Source organism: Sciurus vulgaris (genome assembly GCF_902686455.1).
Source record: "Sciurus vulgaris genome assembly, chromosome: 11".
Lineage (NCBI taxonomy): Eukaryota > Metazoa > Chordata > Mammalia > Rodentia > Sciuridae > Sciurus > Sciurus vulgaris.
In genome coordinates, this window is record NC_136472.1 from 65,796,242 (window position 1) to 65,820,889 (window position 24,648).

Consider the following 24,648-nt stretch of genomic DNA (forward strand, 5'->3'; position numbering starts at 1 on the left):
GCCATCTGAAGACAGCTTCTTATTACATTACCCATAGTGTACAAGAGAAGTTGAGAGAACCTGTCCAGGGCCAGCCTGCTCTGCAGATTCCAGATCATCTGTGTTTGGAATGTCCTTCTGCACTATTTCAATTTCGGTTCTGGTTCCATCCACTGTGTCTCTCCCTTCCTCTCTGTTACTTCTGCCCTAGAATTGCTGTTGCATCCCCCATGCTGGTGTGGGCTTCCTGCAGGGCACATCTTTTCACTGTGCTCCACTCTCTAGAGTCCCTGGGCTTCTCCGAGTCTCTGTTCACTGTTGAACCTCAGCATCTTCTCAGTCACCCACCTGGAGGAGAAGCTGCCCTCTTTGGGTTTTTTTTTCAACTCACAGAGAAGCTGGTGAGTGCTGGCTGCCTTGAATCCCTTGTTCCTGCGTTTCAAAATAAAAATCAACTCTCAAGCTAAGAAGAATATTTTGTTTTCCCTTCTTGGGTGTTGGTTAGGATGAAATTGGTCTTGATTTGAATGTCTGGTCAACTTAAGAGCATAAAAATTTAAAAATACAGACTACTAAGAATTTTAATCTCCAACGAAAGTAAGAAATTAAAAGAAAGAAAAATGGAGAAATAAAGCAAAAAAGAAGCAATGAATAGCAGAGCAAAATAGGGGAGGGAAAGGGGAAATCCTGGGGAATGTTATTGGCCAATTTACATGTTTATATCGTGTGCATGTACAAATGTGAAACAGTGAATCTCAACATTATGTACAACCCTAAAAATCCAATCAAAATATAGAAAAAATATAGAATCCAAGTCACCTGGAACATTATGAACCTACACTTATATAAAACCCATTGGTTAGTATTCCTTGAGCCCTACAAAGTCACTGACTTTATAATAATTACCATTAGGGGTATTTCACATTTTGACACTCAATATCAAATTATTTTCCTAGTTAACCACTTTTCTGATCCTGTGCTTCCTAACTGTAAACCCCTATGGCTGTTCCTAACTGGGTCTGTTCTACTGTCCTCCTCCTGCACCAGCCTTACTGCTGCTCCAGTGGAATGATCACAAAACTAACAAACAAGCAAAACCCTGATAAAAATTTGAGTTTTCAGAGACATGGGAGATGAAAAGTCATTTGCCATAAGCAAAAATATCAAGAATAACTTGAATGAACTTGCTCTGTCCGAGACAAGTCACTGAATTGAGCCAATGTGTATTCACAGTAACCTCACTGCACCAAAAGTATCTTCAGATGCTCTGACTGAATGAGTTTCATTCTTTATTATGGCGCTAAATTTTTAAAACATGAAGATTGATTCATATAAGAAAACTCCTGTGTCCAAAATACAAATCGATCAAGATGTGTTATAGTTTTTTTTTTTTTAAGTTATTCACACATGTATTTTTTTTTTTTTTCCAAGCAGGTTACATCCCTTCTTACATAGAAAAAAATTGAGAAAGATTTAACACAGAGAAGAGTAGTGGGTAAATTTAGATATCATGTACATTGAATAAAAGAAGAAAGAGGAGGCAAGAGATGAATGAGCGGAATATGACCTGGACAACTGCAAGACACAGCAAGCTGAGAAGAGGCAAACACATTGAGAGAGGGATTCAAAAGCAAGGATGACAAAACAGGAAACCAAGGACCGATACTTGTCACTTTCACATTCAGTCCTTTCTCCAGGAGAAGGGCAGGGCTTTATTTCCTGCCTGGCCACATAGCATTTGTCTCCGTTCTGAGGAACCTGAATGTGGGCTCTTAATAGAACTAATTTATCCATGATAGATTAGATCATGCTTGTGTCAGTCTCTGGCCCATTTAACTGATTATGTTATTTGTAAGTGACAAAGGTCCCCAATGTTCCAGACACTTTAAGGATCACATTACTTTTCTTTCCACATTTTTTTATTAGTGCATTATCGTCTTACATGATGACAGCATTTGTTGTTACATGTTCACACACGCACACAGTCTAACAGTATAACTTGGCCAGTATCACTTCCCAGCCCCTCCGCCCTCCTTCCCTTTTTCCCCTCCCTGGTTCCTTTCCTCTACTGCTCCCTTTGGTTCTCAGGAGATTCCCACCCTCCACCCATTTATTTTTCTTTTTCCTCTCTAGCGCCCACATGTAAGAGGAAGCATATGACTCTTGACCTTCTGAGTTTGACTTAATATAATGGTCTCCAGTTCTACCCATTTTCCTGCAAATGACATAATTTAATTTTCCTTTATGGATGAATAAAACTCCATTATGTATATATACCACATTTTCTTTCTTTATTCATCCATTGATGGGCATCTGGGCTCGTTCTGTAGTTTGGCTATTGTGAATTGTGCTGCTATAAACACGGCTATGCAAGTATCAGTAGGGAGTGCTGACTTTAATTTTTTAGAATAAATAACTAGGAATTGTATAGCTGGGTCATATGGTGGTTCCATGCCCAGGCTTTTTTTTTAAATTATTTTTATTTAGCTTTTCATTTTTTACAGACTGCATTTTGGTTCATTGTACACAAATGGGGTACATAATTTCGTTTCTATGGTTGTACACATGTAGATTCATACCATTCATGTAATCATACACGTACATAGGGCAATGATGTCTGTCTCATTCCACCATTTTTCATACCCCCTCCCTCTCATTTTCTTCTACATATTCTATAGGTCCCCCATTATTCTCTCATTCCCCACCCCCACCCCCATTATATATCATCCTCCACTTATCAGGGAAAACATTCGGCCTTTCGTTTTTTGGGTTTGGCTTATTTCACTTAGCATGATATTCTCCAATTCCATCCATTTATTTGCAAATGCCATAATATTATTCTTCTCTATGGCTGAATAGTATTCCATTGTGTATATATACCAGAGCTTCTTTATCCATTCATCTGCTGAAGGGCATCTAGGTTGGTTCCACAATCTAGCTATTGTGAACTGAGCTGCCATAAACATTGATGTGGCTGTGTTACTGTAGTTTGCTGATTTTAGATTCTTTGGGTATAAACCAAGGAGTGGGATAACTTGGTCAAAAGGGGGGTCCATTCCAAGTTTTCTTATGATTCTCCATTCTGCTTTCCAGAGTGGCTACACCAATTTTCAATTCCACCAGCAATGTAAAAGTGTGCCTTTTGCCCCACATCCACGCCAACATCTATTATTGTTTGTGTTCTCGATAATAGCCATTCTAATTGCAGTAAGATGAAATCTTAGAGTTGTTTTAATTTGCATTTTCTAATTACTAGAGATGTTGAACACTTTTTCATATATTTATTCATTGCCTGTGTATCTTCTTCTGTAAAGTGTCTGTCCAGGTCCTTGGCCCATTTATTGATTGGGTTCTTTGTATTTTTGTTGTAAAGTTTTGTAAGTTCTTTATAAATTTTGGAGATAAGTGCTCTACCTGAAGTGCATGCGGAAAAGATTTTCTCCCCCTCTGTAGGCTCTCTCTTCACATTCTTGATTGTATCCTTTGCTGAGAAAAAGCTTTTTAGTTTGAATTCATCCCATTTATGGATTCTTACTTTGATTTCTTATGCTTTGGGAGTCTTGTTGAGGAAGTCTGGTCCTAAGCCAACATGATGAAGATTTGGGCCTACTTTGTCTTCTATTAGGTGCAGGGTCTCTGGTCTAATTCCTATGTCTTTGATCCATTTTGAGTTGAGTTTTCTGGAGGGTGAGAGGTAGAGGTTTAATTTCATTTTTCTGCATATGGATTTCCAGTTTTGCCAGCACCTTTTGTTGAACAGGCTATCTTTTCTCCATTGTATGTTTTTGGCTCCTTTGTCTAGTATGAGGTGACTGTATTTATGTGGTTTTGTCTCTGTCTCTTCTATTCTGTACCATTGGTCTGCCTGTCTATTTTGGTGCCAATACCATGCTGTTTTTAATACAATTGCTCTGTAGTATAGTTTAATGTCTTGTATTGTGATACTTCCTGTTTCACATTTTCTATTTGGGATTGTTTTGGCTATTCGAGGTCTCTTGTTCTTCCAGATGAAGTTCATGATTGCTTTCTCTACTTCTATGAGGAATGTCATTGGGATTTTAATTGGAATTGCATTGAATCTGTTCAGTGCCTTTGGTAGAATGGCCATTTTGACAATGTTAATTCTGCCTATCCAAGAACATGGGAGCTCTTTCCATCTTCTAAGGTTTTCTTCAATTTCTTTCTTTAATGTTCTGTAGTTTTCATTGTACAAGTCTTTCACCTCTTTTGTTAGATTAATTCCCAAGTTTTTTTTTTTTTTTTTCTGATGCTACTGTGAATGGAGTGGTTTTCCTAATTTCTCTTTCAGAGGATTCATACTTATGAATAGAAATGCATTAGACTTACGCGTATTGATTTTATATCCTGCTACTTTGGTGAATTCATTTATTAGTTCTAGAAGTTTTCTAGTGGAGTTTTTCAGGCTTTTTGAGGAAACTCTATACTGAGTTCCATAGTGGATGTCCTAATTTACGATCCCAACGACAGTGTAAAATGCTCCTTTTTCTCCATACCCTCTTTGGCATTTATTATTTGCATACTTGATGATTTCAGCTCTGACTGGAGTGAGATGAAATCTTAGTTTTGATTTGCTTTTCCCTGAATGCTAAAGATGTTGAATATTTTTTCTTATACTTTTTGGCCATTTGTGTATCTTTTGAGAAATGTCTGTCTAGTTCTTTTGCCCATTTACTCATTGGGTTATTTGCTGATGGCACTGAGTTTTTTGAATTCTTTATATATTCTAGATATTAATTCCCTATTAGAGGACTAACTCACAAAGATTTTCTCCCATTCCACAGGCTCTCTCTCTTCACTCTTCTTTAAAAAAATTTGTTCTAATTAGTTATACATGACAGTAGAATGCATTTTGACATATTGTACAAAAGCAGAGCACAACTTCCCATTCCTTTGGCTGTATGTGGTGTAGGGTCACACTGGTAGTGTAGTCATACATGTATATAGGGTAATAATGTCCATCTCATTCCACTGTCCTTCCTATTTTGCTTAGCACGATATTCTCCAGATCCATCCATTTACCTGCAAATGCCATAATTTCATTCTTCTTTAAGGCTGAGCAATATTCTCTTCACTCTTTTTATTTACTATGTTGTGCAGATGCATTTTAATTTGATGATATTGCACTTACTGATTCTTGGGCTTTAGGGGTCTTGTTGAGGAAGTCAGTGCTTGCACCCATATGACTGAGTGTTGACTATGTTTTCTTCTAGCAGTTACAAGGTTTTTAGTCTGATTTCTAAATCTTTGATCCATTTTGATTTGACTTTTGGGCAGAGTGAAAGATAGGGATCTAAATTCATTCATCTACATATGGATGTCCAGTTTTCCTAACACCATTTATTTATTTGTCTTTTAGAGTTCTCTATTTCCAAGATTTCTGTTTAGTTTTTTATCAAAATCTCTAGCTTTTTCTGAATGTCTTACTTATACACTGCATTGTCTTCCTGTGTCATTTAATTGTTCATTTGTATTCTCTTGTATCTCATTGAGCTTTTTAGTAATTATTCTATTTCTTTCTGTATCAGACATCTTATTTGTTTCAATTTATTTGGAATCTGTTGCTAAAGAGTTATTAAGTTCTTTTGGAGTCATGATATTATCTTGATTTCTCATATTTCTTGTTTTCCTTCATGATATTTGTGCCTGAAGTGGATCCAATATCTATTAGTTTTGGGGGATGGCTGTCTTAGTAAGTGACTTTCTCCTGAAGATGTATGTGTCTTAGAGTGTCAGTTTGTTATGCAGTGTTGACTTTAATTCTATCTGCACAGCATAATGTTATCTCTCTGTAGTTTCTTTGGCTCTGATTTGTGAGTTTGGGAAATTGTGTATCATGTCAGAATTAGAAAGACCACTGTCTCTGCAGGCCATTACAGAAGTTTGAGAAAGTGTGGTGTAGACAGCAGTGCATGTGGGGTACTCATGGTGTGGCTATTCCTACCATGAGAGTGGTGGCCATTATCAGGTAATGGATACTTCTTTAGGCACTGTTGATGTTAGCTTTGCTACTAACAAGACCTCCCTCTGAGACTGGCAGCTCCAACAGTAATGAGGGGTCTGAAGAACTGTCCCCCAACAAATCAGTGGTGCAGGCCCAGATGCTGTATGGCAGAGGCAGTAGCAATAATTGCATCACCTCCTGTCTGGTGCTCACACCAGATGAAATTGTGTGGTCAGGGAAGGTGCAGGGCAGCTGGCAGCAGGAACCTTGTGTTGGTGTAGCACCAGGAACTGTAGTGTTCCTTTCTGCTGCCACAGTGGTAGTATCCACTGGGAGCAAAACCTTGGCTACAATCAGGCAAGGTTTGCAACATAACCTCCCCCAACACCAGCCATGCACAACTGTGGGTGGGGCAACAGTTGTAGCCACAGAGAGTTGCTCAAGCTCCTCTCAGCAGTAGAAAGTGTGCTGTTACTTCTGTGCCTCATCAACAACAGGCGCCGCAGCAAAGCATAGGAGAGCGAGGCAGCAGGAACATGGACACCTGTCTTCATTCCCGACACAGGCACAGGTCTGCATGTTCCAGACATACCATTGGTCTCAGAGGACAAACTCCATAATCTAGTTCTTGAGAAAAATAGTGTTCCCCACTCCCATGTCACAACACCTGACCCCTCAGTGCAGGGAATCCAGTGGGATTGAGTCAGAGGAACTCTGCTGGTTCCACTGAGGAGCTACACCCCACCAAACTAATGCAGTGGAATGTCTGCAGGGTCCCAGAGGTGGGAATATGCAGGGGTTCACATCCCCCAAACAGCCCAAATTCAGAAAATAGCTCCCTTCTCAATGTGGTTTCTGACTAAGCTCCCTGGGGGGTCACTGAGAAATGTGAGATACCTTTCCAAAGTAAGGCCACTGTGCAGATTTCAAGTTACTTATGTGAGTGGTCTGTAAATCTGTGAGGACTGTGAAACAGTAGTTAGGATTGCCAGTATCCACACTCAGAAAAGAGGGTTTTCTGGGACCCTCTTTCACCCTTCATCCTGTGAAGGGAGATTCTTCCTCTCTTGGCTATAGAAATAGGGTGACAGATGCCAAATATTTTGTTTATCTTACTATGCTATTGTCCTAGGTCTCTGAATCTTGCAAGATTCCTTTCCCTTTCTTGCTGAATTACAGTGTTCTCCATGGTCACTCGTCTCAAAGTGCAGCTGAACACCTGATACCCTGGTTCTCTTTGTGGAAGGAGAAGTGAGTACTGGGTCACTTTTATTCAACCTCTTGTCCTCTACCCTGATGTTTTTCACTAGGGGGTCTCAGAATAAGATGGTCTAAGGGACAGGTGCAAGTCCCAAGAGTGTGGAAAGGGAAATGAATGAAGTATAGTGATGGGTGATCATCTCAGAGCTGAGGAGGCTTGAAGGAGATCTTCCCAAGGGAAATGTCTACAGATTTGTGTTTGGACATGGGTAGCAGTATAGGTGGAGAGAGATTTCAGCTTATTTAGAAGTGAGAATCTCTCAGAGTGCTTAGAATTGGAAATGGACTGTGAGTAGAAGTATTTTAGAAGTTCTGAGCTTGAGAATAAAATTGGGTACAAAGAATAAAAACAGATTTACAATAAATGAAAACACAGGTGGGTGCAGTGGCGCATGCCTATAATCCAGCAGCTAGGGAAGCTGAGGCAGGAGGATGAGAGTTCAAAGCCAACCTCAGCAAAAAGGGAGGTGTTACCAACTCAGTGAGACCCTGTCTCTAAAATTAAATGCAAAAAGGGTTGAAGATGTAGCTCACTGGTAGAGCAGCCCTGGGTTCAATCCCCCAGGACCAAATAAAAGAAAGAAATGAAAGCACAAGTTTGACATACTACTCTTTATGGAAGTTCAAATAACCCATTTGGAGAATAATAACACTTTCTTGCCATTGATTTGTGACTATGGAACTTTGACATGAATGTGAGAAATTTAAAAAATTTCCATACCCAGTTTATGAGATAGAGTAAAAATTTGTTTCTCCAGGATAAATATGAACATTGTCTAGGGAAGGCATGCGAGTAAGGAATATATAGGGTCCCACCTTTGTTGTCCCCAAAGTGGCCCTTTCTTAGTGCTTGCTAGTATTTGTGCTACTTCATGCAGCTGCATACTGCTGTCATCTAGCTCTGTCTTTTAGATTTTCCTGAAATCATGGTGGCTGTAGGCAGTTTGCTGAGCTGCTGGGCAACCCTGAAACCAAAGTAGGGCAGATGGAGGGATATATGTGTGTCCCTCAGCAGCATCTCCCATCCAGGGGCATCATTTGAGAGTAAACTGCCCCTATACTGCCCCTTACAACAGGCGTCCTGTTTCAGGCACCTGAGTTATTTGATAACTGCCAATTGACCACTGCCAATGGTAGTGGTCATTGGCAGTCCCACTTCCAGGCAGCGTAGTCAAGGTGAATCCTGCAGGTGATAGAGATACAGGCCACTAGGCTCCAGGGGAGCAGTTCTTTCTCCTCAGTACCAGTTGCATAAACACTGGGATTCAATGGGTAGGTGAACTGGAGGCAGGGTGAAGGAATCAAATTGCTTTGATGGAGTAAGATTGCCTGAGTTCCTGTGGCTCCTGGGTGCTGCTGGGGCCAGAACCACTTACCTGCTGCCCCTCTTACAGATTCAGTTTCTCACCCTTCAACCACTCAGAGGTCAGCTGGAACACACTAGAAAGGGTTGCTTGCAAGGCCAATACATAAGGAGCCCGCCCACAATTTTTTTTCCAATAACAATTTATAACATCAAGACAACAGGAGGCTACTCCATACCACCAGGTGCACATCAGTAAAATACACAGAAATTGGAAAAGAAATTCTTTTCCAATCACCTAGAAATGAAAGCCATTCCAAAAAGTTTATTTAAAAGAAAAAATGGATTATCTTACCATGGGCCACTGTCCAAGAGATAGAGGTTATTTTCTAGAAACACTGAACCTCTCCCATCTTTCTTTTCCTCTTATCAACCTGAGTCAGAAACTAAGGACTTTGGCTGCAGGCCTGTAAATATATAATAAAGTGGTAACTTGTTTATATATTTTCTATAATTTGAGTCAATTGGAATTTGAAAATCATACATTCATTTGTGTACTAAAGAATAATATAACAAAAAGATGGAAAGGGCATTGATTGACTTTTGTGCCTTTACAACATAGGTTCCAATGTAACTTTAGCATTTCTTAAAATGTATGAACCAGTAAAAGTTCATGAACTTAATGCTGAGGTCAAAACTTCTGGCTATACTTGAGGATCTCTGTAAATTTATCCATTCAGCCACTATGATCTTGAGACTAAATATTTAATTTTTTAAATGAGTGTATCTTCCTCTAACTGTAGCTTTGCCTGTTTTCTCATAGTCATATGCCCATTGCTATAAAATATATCGTAGATCCTCTGACACAGAAAAAATTGAAATTAAAGTAAGCTTTGGCATTTATACATTGTTATGATGAAATGAAATCCATAAGCTCTGGGTTGATTGCTTCATGTGGCCCATGTAAATTAAACAGGGCCTAAAGGATGACATTAATTTATATAAACCCTAATTAAAAGGCAATTACTTCTTCTCCATTTAACAGCCCAAACTAGTCCCCATTCCAAATTTAAGAAAGCCAAAACAAAACAAAACAAAGTGCACACAGTGATGCATTTATAAAACTTTAACATTGGTCGGAGTTGTTAGGACCCACAGCTAATTTTTAATATTACTAAAACTACTGGTTGTATTTAATTGACCACTGAATATTTTAATTGACCATTGAATATTTTGTTTCTATACAAGTTTTGCATGTTCTGTGCAAATCCTGTTTTAAAGTCTCCCAGATGCAGTTTGCCTCCACCTTTGAAGGACACAGTATACCTTTCCAGGATGCCAGGGGGCTATTCCACAGATTTGTTATCACACATAATCTTTACAGATACAATTTTAACATAATCATGTCGTGGACAGGATTCACCACAAAGAGCATCATAAAGACATTGCATTAGGGACTTCTTCCTCCTCTTCCAAGAAGAATCATCTAATATATATTAAGAACATTTATCCCAAAACCCTATCTCAAACTATAAAAGAATGAGGGGCTGGGATAGTAGCTCAGAAGTAGAGTGCCCCTGGTTTAGTCTCCAGTACTCCCCCCTCAAAAAAGGAAATAAATCACACATTAATACATTAATGTAAAAGTGAAATAGTATTCTGAGGAATCTTCATACTGCTTTCCATAGTGATTGCACCAATTTGCAGTCCCACCAGCAATGTATGAGTGTGCCTTTATCCCCACGTCCTTGCCAACATTTATTCTTACTTCTTTTCTTGATAATTGCCATTCTGACTAGAGTGAGATGGAATCTCAGTGTAGTTTTAATTTGCATTTCTCCAGTTGCTAGATATTTTGCACAATTTTGTATGTTTGTTGACCATTCATATTTTTTTTCTTCTGTGAAGTGCTTGTTCAGTTGCTTTGCCCATTTATTTGTGTGTGGGGGGGGTTCTTTTGAATTATTAGTATATCCTGAAGATTAATGCTCTATCTGAAGTGCAGGTGACAAAGAATTTCTCTCATTCTGTAGGCTCTCTTCAGAATGTTCTTGATTGTTTTCTTTGCTATGAAGAAACATTTCAGTTTGATACCATTTCATTTATTGATTCTTGATTTTATTTCTTGTGCTTTAGGAGTCTTATTGAGGAAGTTGTTTCCTAAACTGACATGATGGAGAATTGGGCCTGTATCATAAAGATGTTTTTTGACATGTCAAAGCCTCATTACTTATAGGAAAAAAATAATAATAAAATTTACATTACAAATTTCTTTAAATTCAGCTTGTCAAGAAGTGATATCAAGAAATAACCTTAAGTATTATCAAGAAGATAATACTATATTCTGTGCTCATTAGAGGTCAGGGCAATAGATCAGGAGGGTCAGAGAGTAGATCATTAACTAAACACCTATATTTTGTAAGCCCCCAAAACTAAACTCTTTCTGACTGGGGACAGAATACCCTTCTCTGGATTAGCAAATTCTCAAAGATAACAAAGGGACCACCCCAAACCATGTCTTTTTTATTTTTTTAATTTTTAATTTTTTTTTTATTTTTCCAGACTGCATTTTGATTCATTGTACACAAATAGGGTACATCTTTTCATTTCAATGGTTGTGCACAATGTAGATTCATACTATTCGTGTAATCATACATGTATGTAGGGTAGAGATGTCTGTCTCATTCCACCATTTTTCATACCCCACCCCTCCTCCCTCTCATTCCCTCTATTGTAATCTAAAGTTTCTCCATTCTTCTCTTACCCCCCTCCCCTCCACCCCCATTATATATCATCATCTGCTTACCAGGGAAAACATTCACCATTTGTTTTTTTGGGATTGGCTTATTTCACTTAGCATATTCTACAATTCCATCCATTTATCTGCAAATGCCATAATATTATTCTTCTTTATGGTTTAATAATATTCCATTGTGTATATATACCATATTTTCTTTATCCATTCATCTATTGAAGGGCATCTAGGTTGGTTCCACACTCTAGCTATTGTGAATTGAGCTGCTATAAACACTGATGTGGCTGCATTACTGTTTGATGTGATATCCAACCAACCTAGAGCCAGATATTTTCTCTCTGGCTCAAGTGCCCCAGGTGACAATATTTCTCTGCCTTTGTCATCCCAAGGCCAGGTGCCTGGCAACCAAGGATCATCCTGTAGTTTAGAGCCGGCTAAAATTATTCAAACAGGCCAATCCTAAAATTTTCACCCTGCCTTGCCTGCCCTTTCTTGGAAACCTCAGTAAGGCCATGGCCTGAACCTTCCCCTTGCTCCTGACTTCTGCCATCTGAACACAGTGGTATCTTTGCTATGTGGCCTGCTGTGCTACCTATCTCTAGAAACTCTGAGTGTAAGAAACTGTTTTCCTGAGGCAGGAGAATGACACAGTATATGGGATGGCATCAATTTCCATGGAGAAGAACATGGCAAAGGAAAGGGGATGCTGCCTGCTAGACTTGAAGGATCAGTGCTTGATAGTGTGTCTTCAGGGCTGACTTCTTTGAGGGGGTTATATGAGACGAACTGGGATGACAGTGATCAGTGAACCACAGGGAGAGCTGTGAAAGGCATTTTTTAAACAAAGGCAGCAAGGTCGATGAACTCCAAAGGGGGGGTGCCCGGGCTGACTGAGGACAGCAAGGAAGCTAGTGTAGCTGTAGCACTATAGGCAAGGGAGGAAGTGTCAGAGAGAAAGTAGGGATAGAGCAGGGTGTGATGGCCTAGGGCCTTGGGGGCATTATAGGGAGCATTACTTTTGCTAAGAGTGAGATAGAAAAATGTTGGAGGTCTGCATTGCAGAGCAATAACATCCTACCAGTTTAAAATGATCAATTGTACTACCATATGGAGAATAAGCTGAGAGGAGGGGGCTTAGAGTAGAACGGCAGAACAGAGAAATGAGATAGAACACCGTGTAACAATCCAGGAAGGAGACCATGGCAGCTTGGGTAAGGGAGTGGTTAGTGCTGCATATGGTACAATTCATCTGAATCAGCATGTATTTTGAATATACAGCATTTTGATGGTAGTGCCATCAGGATCTGTTTGAACACAATACATAAATGATATCTCCATTCAGGTTCATGACTTTGAAGTTTCATAAATATCTCTTTAAAATGATATCACAAATTCCATGAACTACAAGTCTTGTTTGGCCAAACTCACAAAATCCCTGAATCAGTTTCTTCCTCAAATTTGACCCCAAACCCCTGTGATTAGTAATCTTTTATATTGCTCTCCAAAATCACCAGACATGTGAGAAGAGAGTATAATCCCTTGGGCAACTGCTGCCACATGGCCAGTAGTTTCTCCTCTAAGCCCATCCCTATCACTGACTTCCATAGTGGCCACTCTGAAGAGCTCAGCCATGTTAACAGTCTCCTTGGACTCTCTGCAAATGTAGCTAACCCACCGAAAAACTACCCCACCTTAAATTTTCTACCCCAAGTCCTCACCCACCTTAAATTCTCTAGATATCCACTAGTGGATATTTAACTTGTATTTTGCAGAAATTATTACCATAGATTATCAGAAAGGTAATAATTTCTAGAAAAGTACCTGGGGTTCTCCCTTTGGTTTGGTGGTAGAAGTCTACTTGAGTTATGTCTTCTGTTTTTCATAATCAGGTTCAATATCCCCACTCAAGGCTGAGATTGAGTTGATTATAAAGGGACATTTTCTATTTTTAAAAAATTTTATTCATTCTAATTAGTTGTACATGACAGGAGAACGCATTCATACACTTTGATAAATCACATATGGAGTGCAATTTCTCATTTTTCTGATTGGACATATTGTAAGATCACATTGTTCATGCAGTCATATATGTACATGAGTTAATGTCTGTTCACTCTACTATCTTTCCTCCCCCATACCCCTTCACTTCCTCTACCTAATCTAAACTCTCTTCTTCCCTAGCCCCACCCCACTTATTGTGAATTAGCATCCGCATATGAGAAAACATTCAGCCTTTGGTTTTTTTGGGTTTGGCTTATTTCACTTAGCATGATATTCTTCAACTCCATTTTGAGTCCCTAATTCTTATTTGCAACTGGAATCATCTAATTTGATCAACACAACTGACAGGAAACCTGAATAAACCCTCTAATTTCACTTGATTTTCTTAATTGACCAATTGATAAAATGTTACCGATTTTTCAAGGTCACAGAGCAAAACAATATATTCTCACTAGCCTCTCTCTAGATAACACCTCTCTGACATGTAGGTCAAAATGTTACCAGTTGCCTAAGTTGTTTTTCAGGAACTTGAAAGTAGCTCAAAGATGTTGAAACACTCCCTTCACTGGGGCCTGCAGTGTGTAAGAGGAAGCCCTATCTGCTAAGAAGACACCACTTGATAATTTGCTCAGAAATTCAGTCTTTCTAAAGTGAGCAGGATATGCATTTTATTAGACATCTGAAATAGAAAATATTCCAAATATCCAGAGCAAGGAGGATACTTTTTCTCTATACTTCCTCTGGTAAGTAGAGCCTACTGACTCAGCTGGCCCTGCCTTGAGAGGTGGGGAGAGAAGCCCACAGAAGGCAGGAACTGATGCCTCCCTGACTTTCTCTGGGTTGTCTGATTTTTCTTCCTCTTCTCCCTTTTTCTTTGTTGTCAAGTATTGCTCACTGGATTTCAAGTGGTTAACAGAGCGGCTTATAAATAACCTCTTCACAACCTTTGAGCCTGCTTTAAGGAAAAGACTAGGGGTAAATTCCAGGCAAGAAAGAACCAGCACTCTTAGCTGCCCTTTACTCTTTAACCAATGGACTGGAAGTGGACTGGTCCAATCCACAAAGCTGTCAGTCAGAGTCAGGCGAGGGCTGGAAATAGGGTGAGGATAGTGAGGCACTTGGAGTGCAAAATTGGGCAAATACTCTGTTTCCCTTGTCGCCCCTAGATGCTTCTCTTACCTCACCCTAGTCCTACCCTGGGTGATGCTGGGTCATAGGACTCTCTGAAGCTACCCTGGAAAAGTTTGGCATATTCTCTTTCCTTCATAAAACATCAGAATTTTTCAAGTGGAAGTTAAATTAGGCAATTGACAGGAAGGAAAAAAGAAAAAAGTAATAAGAGAAAATAAGGCACAGGAACACCTAGAGAAAACAGCTGAAACACAAATGTGTCAAAACTCACATTTATTTTTAAATAAGCATTTCCGAGAACTGAGATGAGACCTGTAAATGAAACTGAAAGTGTTTTCAGCATTGGGGGTGGACCCGCCTTACAAGACACAGTCAAACAGTGGATTGGAGGGCTTTACCAGCTTCTTCAATTGAGAAACTTACTGAAATTCTACCATGCACAGTGTAATCTCACTGTGAAGAACTTTCAGGGAATCAGACATGGACAATCACCTGTGGACTCCTAGCATAGAAACAGAGAACATAGGCACCAGTACAAGCCTCAGCACAAGAGATCAAGAAAATCCCCCCAAGAGCTGTGTAGGGGCAATGGGAAAATTCCCCTCTGACCTCTCAAAGACCACTGGAAAGAAACAGACAAAGATTAAACAGGAAAAAAGACATATGAATTTATTTTCATGCAAAATGGGAAGCCCCAGCATGAGGGACAATCACAGAAGTATGATTAACCACCAGTTTAACATTATGTACAAACTTATATATTCCCTTTTCTATGAGGGAGGGAGAGGTTGGGACAGATAGAAAGTTTCTGAGGACTTATAAATTATTCTTTGTGGAGAAAGTAATCTCCAGGACAGTCTCTCTGCATTTTGAATGAACCCAAGGGACAGAATCATTTAAGGGAAGTTCATGCAAATGTAGTTTTATTTCTCAGTCCTCTATTTGAGAGTGATTATGGGAACTAAGGGTGGTAATAAAAGGCAATTCTCCCTTTTGCAGCCTGATCTTAATGCAGATAAAAAAAATATTCCAGAGAGAGCGCCCTTTGTATCAAATTGCTCATCCTGCCAAAATAAGCCATCTTCAAGGAGTGACATTTCCCAGGACCCAAAAACTCTAACTTGCTGGTAGTTACAGGGCAAGTCTTAGATATTAGAATTAAACTCTCAGAATGTAGCTGGAGAGATCCCCCTAATACCTCCTCTTTGGATACATTTGATCTTCAAAGTCAATTCTGTGCTGGGGAGAAAAGAATTCATATTTGAACACGTACTTCAGGTCAAGCACCAGGTGAGAGTAACCTGTGTCATCTCCTTTGTCCTTATGAGGTAGATAATAGTGCTGCCACTAGAAAATTCATCCGCCATTTAGCTGCTTCTCATTATTTAGGTTGCTCTTCTTTTACATACAGGTAGCTTTAAATTTACTCTTTTTCCTCCAAAGGTTTTAATAAGTTTAACCACCAAAATGAATTCACAGTATCATGAGGGAAGGCATGCCTACAAATTTTTAATGTGCTTAAGCGTGCATTAATAATTAATTAATGCATTCATACCCAAGTATGAGACTCCAAGAGGGCGAGATGGATGAACTTTATGCAGAGCTAAACTGGGGAACAGCAGCCAGACTTCTGGGAGGGAGGGTGACACAGGCACTTTTTCATAGAGGTGAAGTTTCCCCAGCCAGCTGGGGTAACCTCTCTTTGGGCAAATGATCTCAATCTCTTCTTCCTGAGAAAAGCTGTTTCCTAGGTAGGAAGGGGATATCACATAGAAAAGCCTCTACCTGCATGCACTGTGCACTTTACTAGTGCAGGTAGATAGACATTTCTTTTAACAAAAGAGAAGCCTTCCAGAGCCTTCCTTTGTCTCACAGGTTGGCAGTCTCTCTGAATAGCCAACTTAAAAGTATACCACAGAAATAAGTTTGGAGTGACATAGTTTGATCTTCCTCACTAGCAACTGTTGGATCCCGGGCTCCAACTTTGACCAAATACTAAAATGCTAGCTCATTAGAAAATGCCTGTGCTCCCACTCAAAGGGAGAAAATCAGTCTCACTGATAAGACACTGGGTCAGCGGCCTTCTACCCTCCGTGTTCCTCATGTCAGTTCACTGGAATAGCCATCATTATCCCTAAAGACACATGTGGAAATCAGGTCATTTCCTCATTCAGTCATCACACATTGCTTGAACATCCATATATTCCATTTTCTTTGACTGGAACTAAAGAAATAAACCTGAGCATGAGAGAGCCTCCCACAACAGGAAGGAGAACTGGGAGGTGCCCTGCTCTGAGGTTAAGTGCAGTCTTTTCTCTCACTAGAGAGATTAAAAGCGACTGCAGCTGTGAATCCTCTGCCTCCCACGCGTGGGCCAGGAACCTGCTCTCGGTGGCGCACTTTTCTCTGGAGCAACCTGAAGACAGGCCTGTGACCTTAAGGAGACAAGTAGGTGGAAAAGAAGTTGAGAAACGGGGTAGTCAAAGACATATAACAACAGACCATGTCAAATTCTAAAATCCAGATGGGAAACTGCAGTTGGAGTTCTTTGATTAGGTTTCCAGATTCAAGGGCAATAATGGCTTCTGCGTCTGCTCCCTGGGCTCTTGCTTCTGCCCTCTGAGTCATCCCTCCTTTTCCATGAAGAGTAGTGAATGGTTACTAGCAGGCAGTTTTATCAGCTTGCTTCCTGCCAGTAGAATTTGGGGATGGGGGTGAGGGGATATGACAGCCTCCTTTCATTTTGTACTCGGGGTGCCTTTCAGATCAAGCTGACAGGCTTTGTGCTGTACTAATGACATGGGTCTTGCTGATCAGAAACAGGTCCTTGTTCCCTGGTTTTGAAGATTAAAAACCCAAGAAACACCCAGGCAAGTGTAGAAAGCAAGTTTTATTTAAGAGAATGGTAGAGACAGACTTCTAGGAGAAGAGGCACCAGAGCTGATTATGCAGGAAGGGGTGCATCTTATTCTTTATAGAGCCTTTTAATCCTTATTTCTCTTTCTTTTCCATGTATGTGCCTCGGAGCAGGGAAGTGGGGGTTACACGTTAGCCATCCAGAGTGCCCAGGGCATGCTTGCAGAGGTCAATGACCCATTGTCCTCTGTGTAATAACCAGTCCTCATCCCCTCTGGACCCCATCATTCATTACCTACGCTGACTGCCTGGCCTTCACCCCCTGCCTCAGTTTGCGGACAGATATGACATATTCTGTCCACTCAGGCCTGGCAATGCTTCAGGCAGATTGCTCTTTGGCAAAGAAAGCATGTGTCCAGGTCAGCACTGCAGAATAATTTACAGAATTATTCCCTTAACCAGGTGTTCCCACCATTCTCATCTATGTTGAGACTCTTCTCAGAAAGTTACACTGATATTCTCAAGCGCTTCTGATCCATTTCATTTGAGCCACACCTCATGAGTCACAAGCCACATCCATAGGTGATTTTCAGATAAACTCTCCTATGTATTGGCCTTGTGCAAATTTTTTATTTAAATTTTTATTTTTACAGACTGCATTTTGATTCAAGGTACACAAATGGAGTGCATCTTTTCATTTCTATGGTTATACACAATATAGATTCACACCATTCATGTAATCATACATATACATAGGGTAATGATGCCAGTCTCATTCTACCATCTTTCATAACCCCCCTTCCCCCCCTCTCATTTCCCTCTACATAATCTAAATTTCCTCCAATCTTCTCTTACCCCCACCCCCATTATATATCATCATCCACATATCAGGGAAAACATTTGGCCTTTGGATTTTTGGGATCAGCTTATTTCATGTAGCATGATATTCTCCATTCCATCCAATTGTCTTTAAATGCCATAATATTATTATTCTTTATGGCTGAGTACTATTCCATTGTGTATATATACAACAGTTTCTTTATCCATTCATCTGTTGAAGGGTATCTAATTTGGTTCCACAATCTAGCTATTGTGAATTGAGCTGCTATAAACATTGATGTGGCTGTGTTACTGTAGTATGCTAATTTTAGGTCCTTTGGGTATAAACCGAGGAGTGGGATAACTGGGTCTAAAGTTATCCAAATTATTCCAAGTCTTCTGAGAATTCTCCACACTGCTTTTCAGAGTGTCTGCACCAATTAGCAATTCCACCAACAATGTAAACATGTGCCTTTTTACCCACATCCATGCCAACATCTATTATTGTTTGTGTTCTTGATAATAACCATTCTAATTAGAGTAAGATGAAATCTTAGATTGCTTTTAATTTGCATTTCTCTAATTATTAGAGATGTTGAACACTTTTTCATATATTTGTTGATCACCTATATATCTTCTTCTGTAAAGTGTCCAGTTCCTTGCTTCATTTATTGATTGGGTTCTTTGTATTTTTAGTGTAAACTTTGGAAAGTTCTTTATAAAGTTTGGAGATTAGTGGTCTATCTAAAGTGCGCATGGAAAATATTTTCTCCCACTCTGTAGGCTCTCTCTTCAAATTATTAATTGTATTCTTTGCTGAGAAAAAAATTTTAGTTTGAATTCATCCCATTTATTGATTCTTACTTTAATTTCTTGCGCTTTGGGAGTCTTGTTAAGAAAGTCTGGTCCTAAGCCTACATGATGAAGATTCAGATTTACTCTTTCTTCTATTTGGTGCAGGGCCTCTGGTCTAATTCCTAAGTCCTTGATCCATTTTGAGTTGAGTTTTGTGCAGGGTGAGAGATAGGGGTTTAATTTCATTTTACTGCATATGAATTTCCAGTTTTCCCAGCACCATTTGTTGAACAGGCTATCTTTTCTCCATTATATGTTTTTGGCTCCTTTGCTAGTATGAAGTGACTGTATTTATGTGGGTTTCTCTGTGTCTTCTATTCTGTACCATTGGTCTGCCTGTCTATTTTGGTGCCAATATCATGCAGTTTTTGTTACTATTGCTCTATAGTATAGTTTACCGGTCTGGTATTGTGTTACCTCCTGCTTCACTCTTCCTATTCAGGATTGCTTTGGCTATTCAAGGTCTCTTTTCAGATGGATTTCATGATTGCTTTCTCTATTTCTATGAGGAATGGTTGGGGTTTTAATTGGAATTGCATTGAATCTGTTCAGTGCCTTTGTAGTATGACCATTTGACAATATTAATTCTGCCTATCCAAGAACATGGGAGATCTTTCCATCTTCTAAGGTTTTGCTAATTTCTTTTTTTAGTGTTCTGTAGTTTTCATTGAAGAGGTCTTTCACCTCTTTTGTTAGATTGATTTCCAAGTATTTTTTTTTTTGAGGCTATTGTGAATGGAGTGGTTTTCCTAATTTCTCTTTCAGAGGATTCATCACTTATGAAGAGAAATGTATTAGATTTATGTGTATTGATTTTATGTCCTGCTACTTTGCTGAATTCATTTATTAGTTCTAGAAGTTTTCTCGTGGAGTTTCTTGGGTCCTCTAATACAAAATCATGTTGTCAGCAAATAGTGACAGCTTAAATTCTTCTCTTCCTATTTATATTCCTTTAATTTCTTTGATCTGTCTAATTGCTCTTGCTAGTGTTTTCAAGGATGATGTTGAATAGAAGTGGTGAAAGAGGGCATCCCTGTTTTGTTCTGGTCTTATAAAGGATGGTGTCCTAAAGCTTCCTTCAGAACCTCTGGCTTAATTGATAGCATTGTGCCAAATTCTCTTGGAAGAGTTGTTTGTGTACCAATTACTCTGATGGTTTTAATATTTTTGAGGTTTTAGCAAAAGATTGTCATAACCTACCTGTTACGGAAAACTCAGTTCTTGTCCCTGACATTGATCCAGCAATGAAGTCATGGTTTTGAAATGAAGGATTAGCAACTTTATGCCTACTATCTTTTTTCAATATTGCAGAATTTCTTGCCTTACAATTTATGTTAACAGAGACCAGAAAAGTTAATACTTATAAATATTCACAGATTAGATTGTAGGAATAAGAATAATATTCATTGTTGCTATTCTTAACATTTCTAATCAAACAAATTTCCTCTATAATTATAAAGGAAAGGGGAAATTTTCATCTATCAAAGAATCCATGTCTACAGATTTTTCTTTAAGACTTACATTTTTTACACAACACTGTGATTTTATTATGCTGCATGAAACAAAAAGGCTTTATGAATGTATATAGTTTACTAGGAAAAAGTGAAGAACAAAACTTGAACAGATTTTTTTCATAATGATAATGAAATAAGTGTCCATGAAATATTTTCTATGTATCTCAGAAAGAAAGCTGGCTTTTAGTAGGGGTCAACTGATTCTATAGTAAGAAATATTCCTCCACAGCTGATGATTAACTTTAAGAAAAATCTGAGAGAACCTCTGTAAGGAAGAGAGCAATCATCACAGCTGCCACCTGACATTTCCTCTCTGCTCCAGAGTTCCAAACATTGCTTAATCCAAGCTGGGGATGGCTACCTGGACCATGGGTTCTTGTTCTTCTCTCATTTAAAAAAAAAAAAAGAAAGTGTAGACAGAGTCTCTTAGTTTATTCAGAATATAGCTAGAAAACTTCCTAAGGAATTTTCAACCGGAAAACAGGGAAAGAAACCATAGAAGTCTGGAGACAGAAAAGTTTGCAGAACACATTCTTTGATTCTTGGAATATGCCTCAGTCTTTGCCAAAAACTGTTTTTTGTCCTCAAAACTGATAGCTTGAATAAGACATAGTCTCTATTCCTGGGATCACAGGTCAGTGTCTAAGAGAAGCAGACAAGACCGTGAAGGGTTCCAATCAATGGTGTGTAGTAAATGTTTAACTTTCAGAAAAAGAAAACTCCGTGTTTGGAATTTTGTTATTGCAGGGGACCAAACCCAGGGCCTCATGTAGGCTAGGTAAGTACTCTACTGAGTTATATTCCCAATCCATAATTACTGTTTATAAAATTTTTCCCATTTTCATCACGTGAATACTTCTTCTGTGGCCAACTGAAAGTTACCTATTCCAACTGAAAGTTGGGAAGAGATGAATAGTAACACATCATTATGTAGTATGTCCTCTGACATATAGGATGGGCAATGTGACTCCAGAGCATAAAAAAATAGTACAATATAATGTGATAATTTTAGACTGATCAGTGTTTCAGTTCTACTTTAAGTTTTTTTGGTTTTAATCACCTTATTTAATTGGAAATGTACATGATTTCTTTTGTTATTATGGTTAATTTCACATAATCCAAATTAACCATTTTAAATCATGCAGTCCACTAGCATTTAGTACATTCACAATGTTATAGAAAAAGAATCTTTACCAAGTTTCAAACTAATTTTATCATCTCAAAAGACAACCCCATTTAGCAATGGCTCCCCATTCCCAACTCCCCTAGATCTTGGCAACCACCAATCTGCCTTCAGTCTCTGTGGATTTATGTATTTTGAATATTTCTTATAAAAGTATGACACAATATTTCACATTTTCTTTAGGGTTCCTTTCCCTTAGCATAATGTTTTCAAGGCAAAAGCATTGTTATATAGAATACTTGGGGTTGGATAATTTAAAATGAACAGAAATTTATTGGCTTAGAGTTCTGGAGGCAGCAAATTTCAGGTTCAAGTTGCTAGCCTCTGAAAAGCAATTTCTTGCTGGGGCAATCTTGCAGCTGGAAACAGAAGAAAAGGATGCAAACAAGGACTTATTCAGTCTTTGATAATGTTGTTAATGGCACCCATGAGGGCACCACCCTTTTGGTCCTATCATCTCCCAAAAGTTCAACATTAATACTGTGACCAAAAAAAGTAGTTGAATTTCAACATGAGTTCTAAAGAAGACCCAATATCCAAACCATAATGTTCCACCACCAGCCTCTTGAAATTCATGCCCATCTCACATATAAAATACATTCATTTCAAATTCTTAACTTAAATGTCCAGTGTCCCAAAGTCTTACCTTAGTGTCTATGGAAAACTCAAAGCAAAATATATCCTGAGGCAACTTTCACTCAAATGTGAGCCTGTGAAATCAAACAAGCCATGTACTTTTAAAAAAAAAAAAGGAATGATGGAACAGGGCAAGCGGAGAGACATTCCCATTCCAAAATGAACAGCAGCCTGGTATGGTGGTCTATTCCAATACTCCCAGTGACTCAGGAGCCTGAGTTAGGAATATTGCAATTAAGGCCAGCTTTAGCAATTACTGAGGCACTCAGAAACTTTCTAACATCTTGTCTCAAAATTAAAAATAAAAAATAAATAAAAGGATGGGAGATTTAGCATAGTGGTAAAACAAACTTGGTTTTAACCCACTCCCCCTTCCCCCCATGTAAAAACTGGAACAACAGTAAAGAATAAATGAATAACAGGTCACCAGAAAGTTCTGTTGGACTGTATTATTCAACAGGCTGAATAACACTAAATCATGAAACTTTTGAATAGCCTCCTTTGACTCCATGTGACACCTTCTGGGTGATTTGGGTGGATGTTGGGCTCCCAAAGACTCAGACAGCCCTCCCACTATTGTTACCTATTTTGAGCCCCAAGTCTGGGTTTCTTTTCTCCCTTTTGGAATTGTAGAACAATAACAAGTCCAAGCCCTCATTGATTAGTGTAGAAGAAAAAAAAAAGTGGAAAATAAACATGCAAACCAAGTTCTCACCCCTTGTGGGGTCAGGAGGTTACAAATACAGGGTAAAAGAAATGAGGGGGAAGGATAAGCTAATGCAGGAATATTTGAGGGTATTTATGTACTTTATTACAATGAAGTTAGAAGTTGTCTTGTGGCCATTCTGGTATCCATCTTAGATACACTGTTTTATCCAGTGCCGACATGAAAAGAAACACCCAGTCTTCAGGTATCCTGTCCCTCAAAGATAAGTAAGACTAAGGTTGGATAAAAAAAATCAGCTATGCCATCCAGGTAGTATAAGAGCAAGATGAGATAATAAATTCCTCTTTACTTATTTTACTTCTCGTTTTCAAGGAATACTTACAGGTAAAGATCCATTTTCTATAACCATTTCAGATTGAACTTGTTGGATGTCCTTGAGGAGAAAATCGGGGTGGTGAAAATGTCTCCTACCTGATCTTAATAGGAATTGGTCATCACCTGGTCACAAGTCTAGCTATTCATATACCTGAGTAACAATCATTTATAGTATTCTGGATTTTAGTATTTACTTATGAATGGAACTGGAGAGTTAAAGATGTACAGAACAGAATAAGAGGAGAGGATAACTTTCAGGGCCAAAAATAGGGTGAAATAGACAATATTTGGTAAAGTCTTTTAAACCATGTTTTAAGTATTTTTGTACAACTTAGTTAGTGTCCAGGTCTGGGCATCTGGCCACTACTTTGTGACTCAAAATTTTACAGTGATGGGTTTTAGATCATTCCAACATACATGGGCTGTGGTAGATTTAAAAAAAATCATTTTTCACAACAAAAGAACAATATTAGCTAGTTAGAATATTTATGTTGACATTTTTGCCTTATAGGCCTACTTAAGTAGGCAAGAAGATTTTATCAGAGGGATACTTGAGTGCATATCAAATAGCATAATGACAATATGCTAAGACAGACTGAAGGGTCATTCCCAGAAGAGCTAATGGTAGTGGAAATGTGGATTTCTTATTGATGAAAAGGATTTTTTTCTTTTTACTGCTACTGTTCATCTGTTTATTTCTGGTGGGGTTTGACGAGTGACTCCATATGATCCCATCCCCTCTCTCTGAAAGATTTCTTCTGAAGACATTGCTGATAATTTTCTCAGCATCTTCCTACAATGCTATGGGAGCTTTGGCCTACTCTTTGGTCTGAGTGGTCCTATATTAGAGGGAAAGTGACAGGCAGGATATGAGTCAGTAACAGAAAATCCATTATTAGCCAAGTTTAAGCAATAGAGAGATTTTTTAAAGATTAGCTCTTAGGTCCGAAAAAAGCAAAACATTAATGAACAAATCAATCCAGTCTGTATAGTACATTTGAACTAATAAGCAATCTCTTTAGTTCTATATTCTTTATTCAATCAAACAACACCAACTTATTTGTAAGAGTAGTCCTGTCAGATCTGCACCAGAGTGCCTGTTCGGGAGGGTTCTCTTACAAATTAAAGTTAATCAACATCTGGGCACTGTTGGGCATTATATTCATAACATCTTTAGATATAGGCACATTTTATAGAACTGTAAAAGTTTTTAAATTCAAACTACAAGAATTAATATTATTTCACTAATTAAGCAGATAAACATATATACTTAAATGTGTTTTAAAACCAAATTAAAATGCAGACAGAACTGAGACAAACCCTTCAAAATAGTCAGTTTTATGCATCTCTTA

The 24,648-nt window shown here is 38.7% G+C and overlaps 1 protein-coding gene across 3 annotated transcripts in view; it reads left to right on the plus strand.

Annotated features, from left to right (window-relative positions):
• LOC306640958 (interferon-induced very large GTPase 1-like) overlaps window positions 1–24,648 on the plus strand; it is a 53,913-nt gene that overhangs the window by 10,413 nt on the left and 18,852 nt on the right. The window contains exon 1 of one of the 3 annotated variants that reach the window (XM_079105699.1): window positions 16,566–16,839. The exons of 1 other annotated variant lie outside the window; for it this stretch is intronic. Coding sequence is in view for 1 of the 2 variants with exons in the window: in XM_079105701.1 (XP_078961827.1) it covers window positions 21,116–21,204 (89 nt within the window). In the remaining variant the exon portion in view is untranslated. Of the gene's footprint in view, window positions 1–16,565; window positions 16,840–19,567; window positions 21,205–24,648 lie in introns of those variants that run through there. One more of the 3 variants, XM_079105701.1, reaches the window with a different exon arrangement.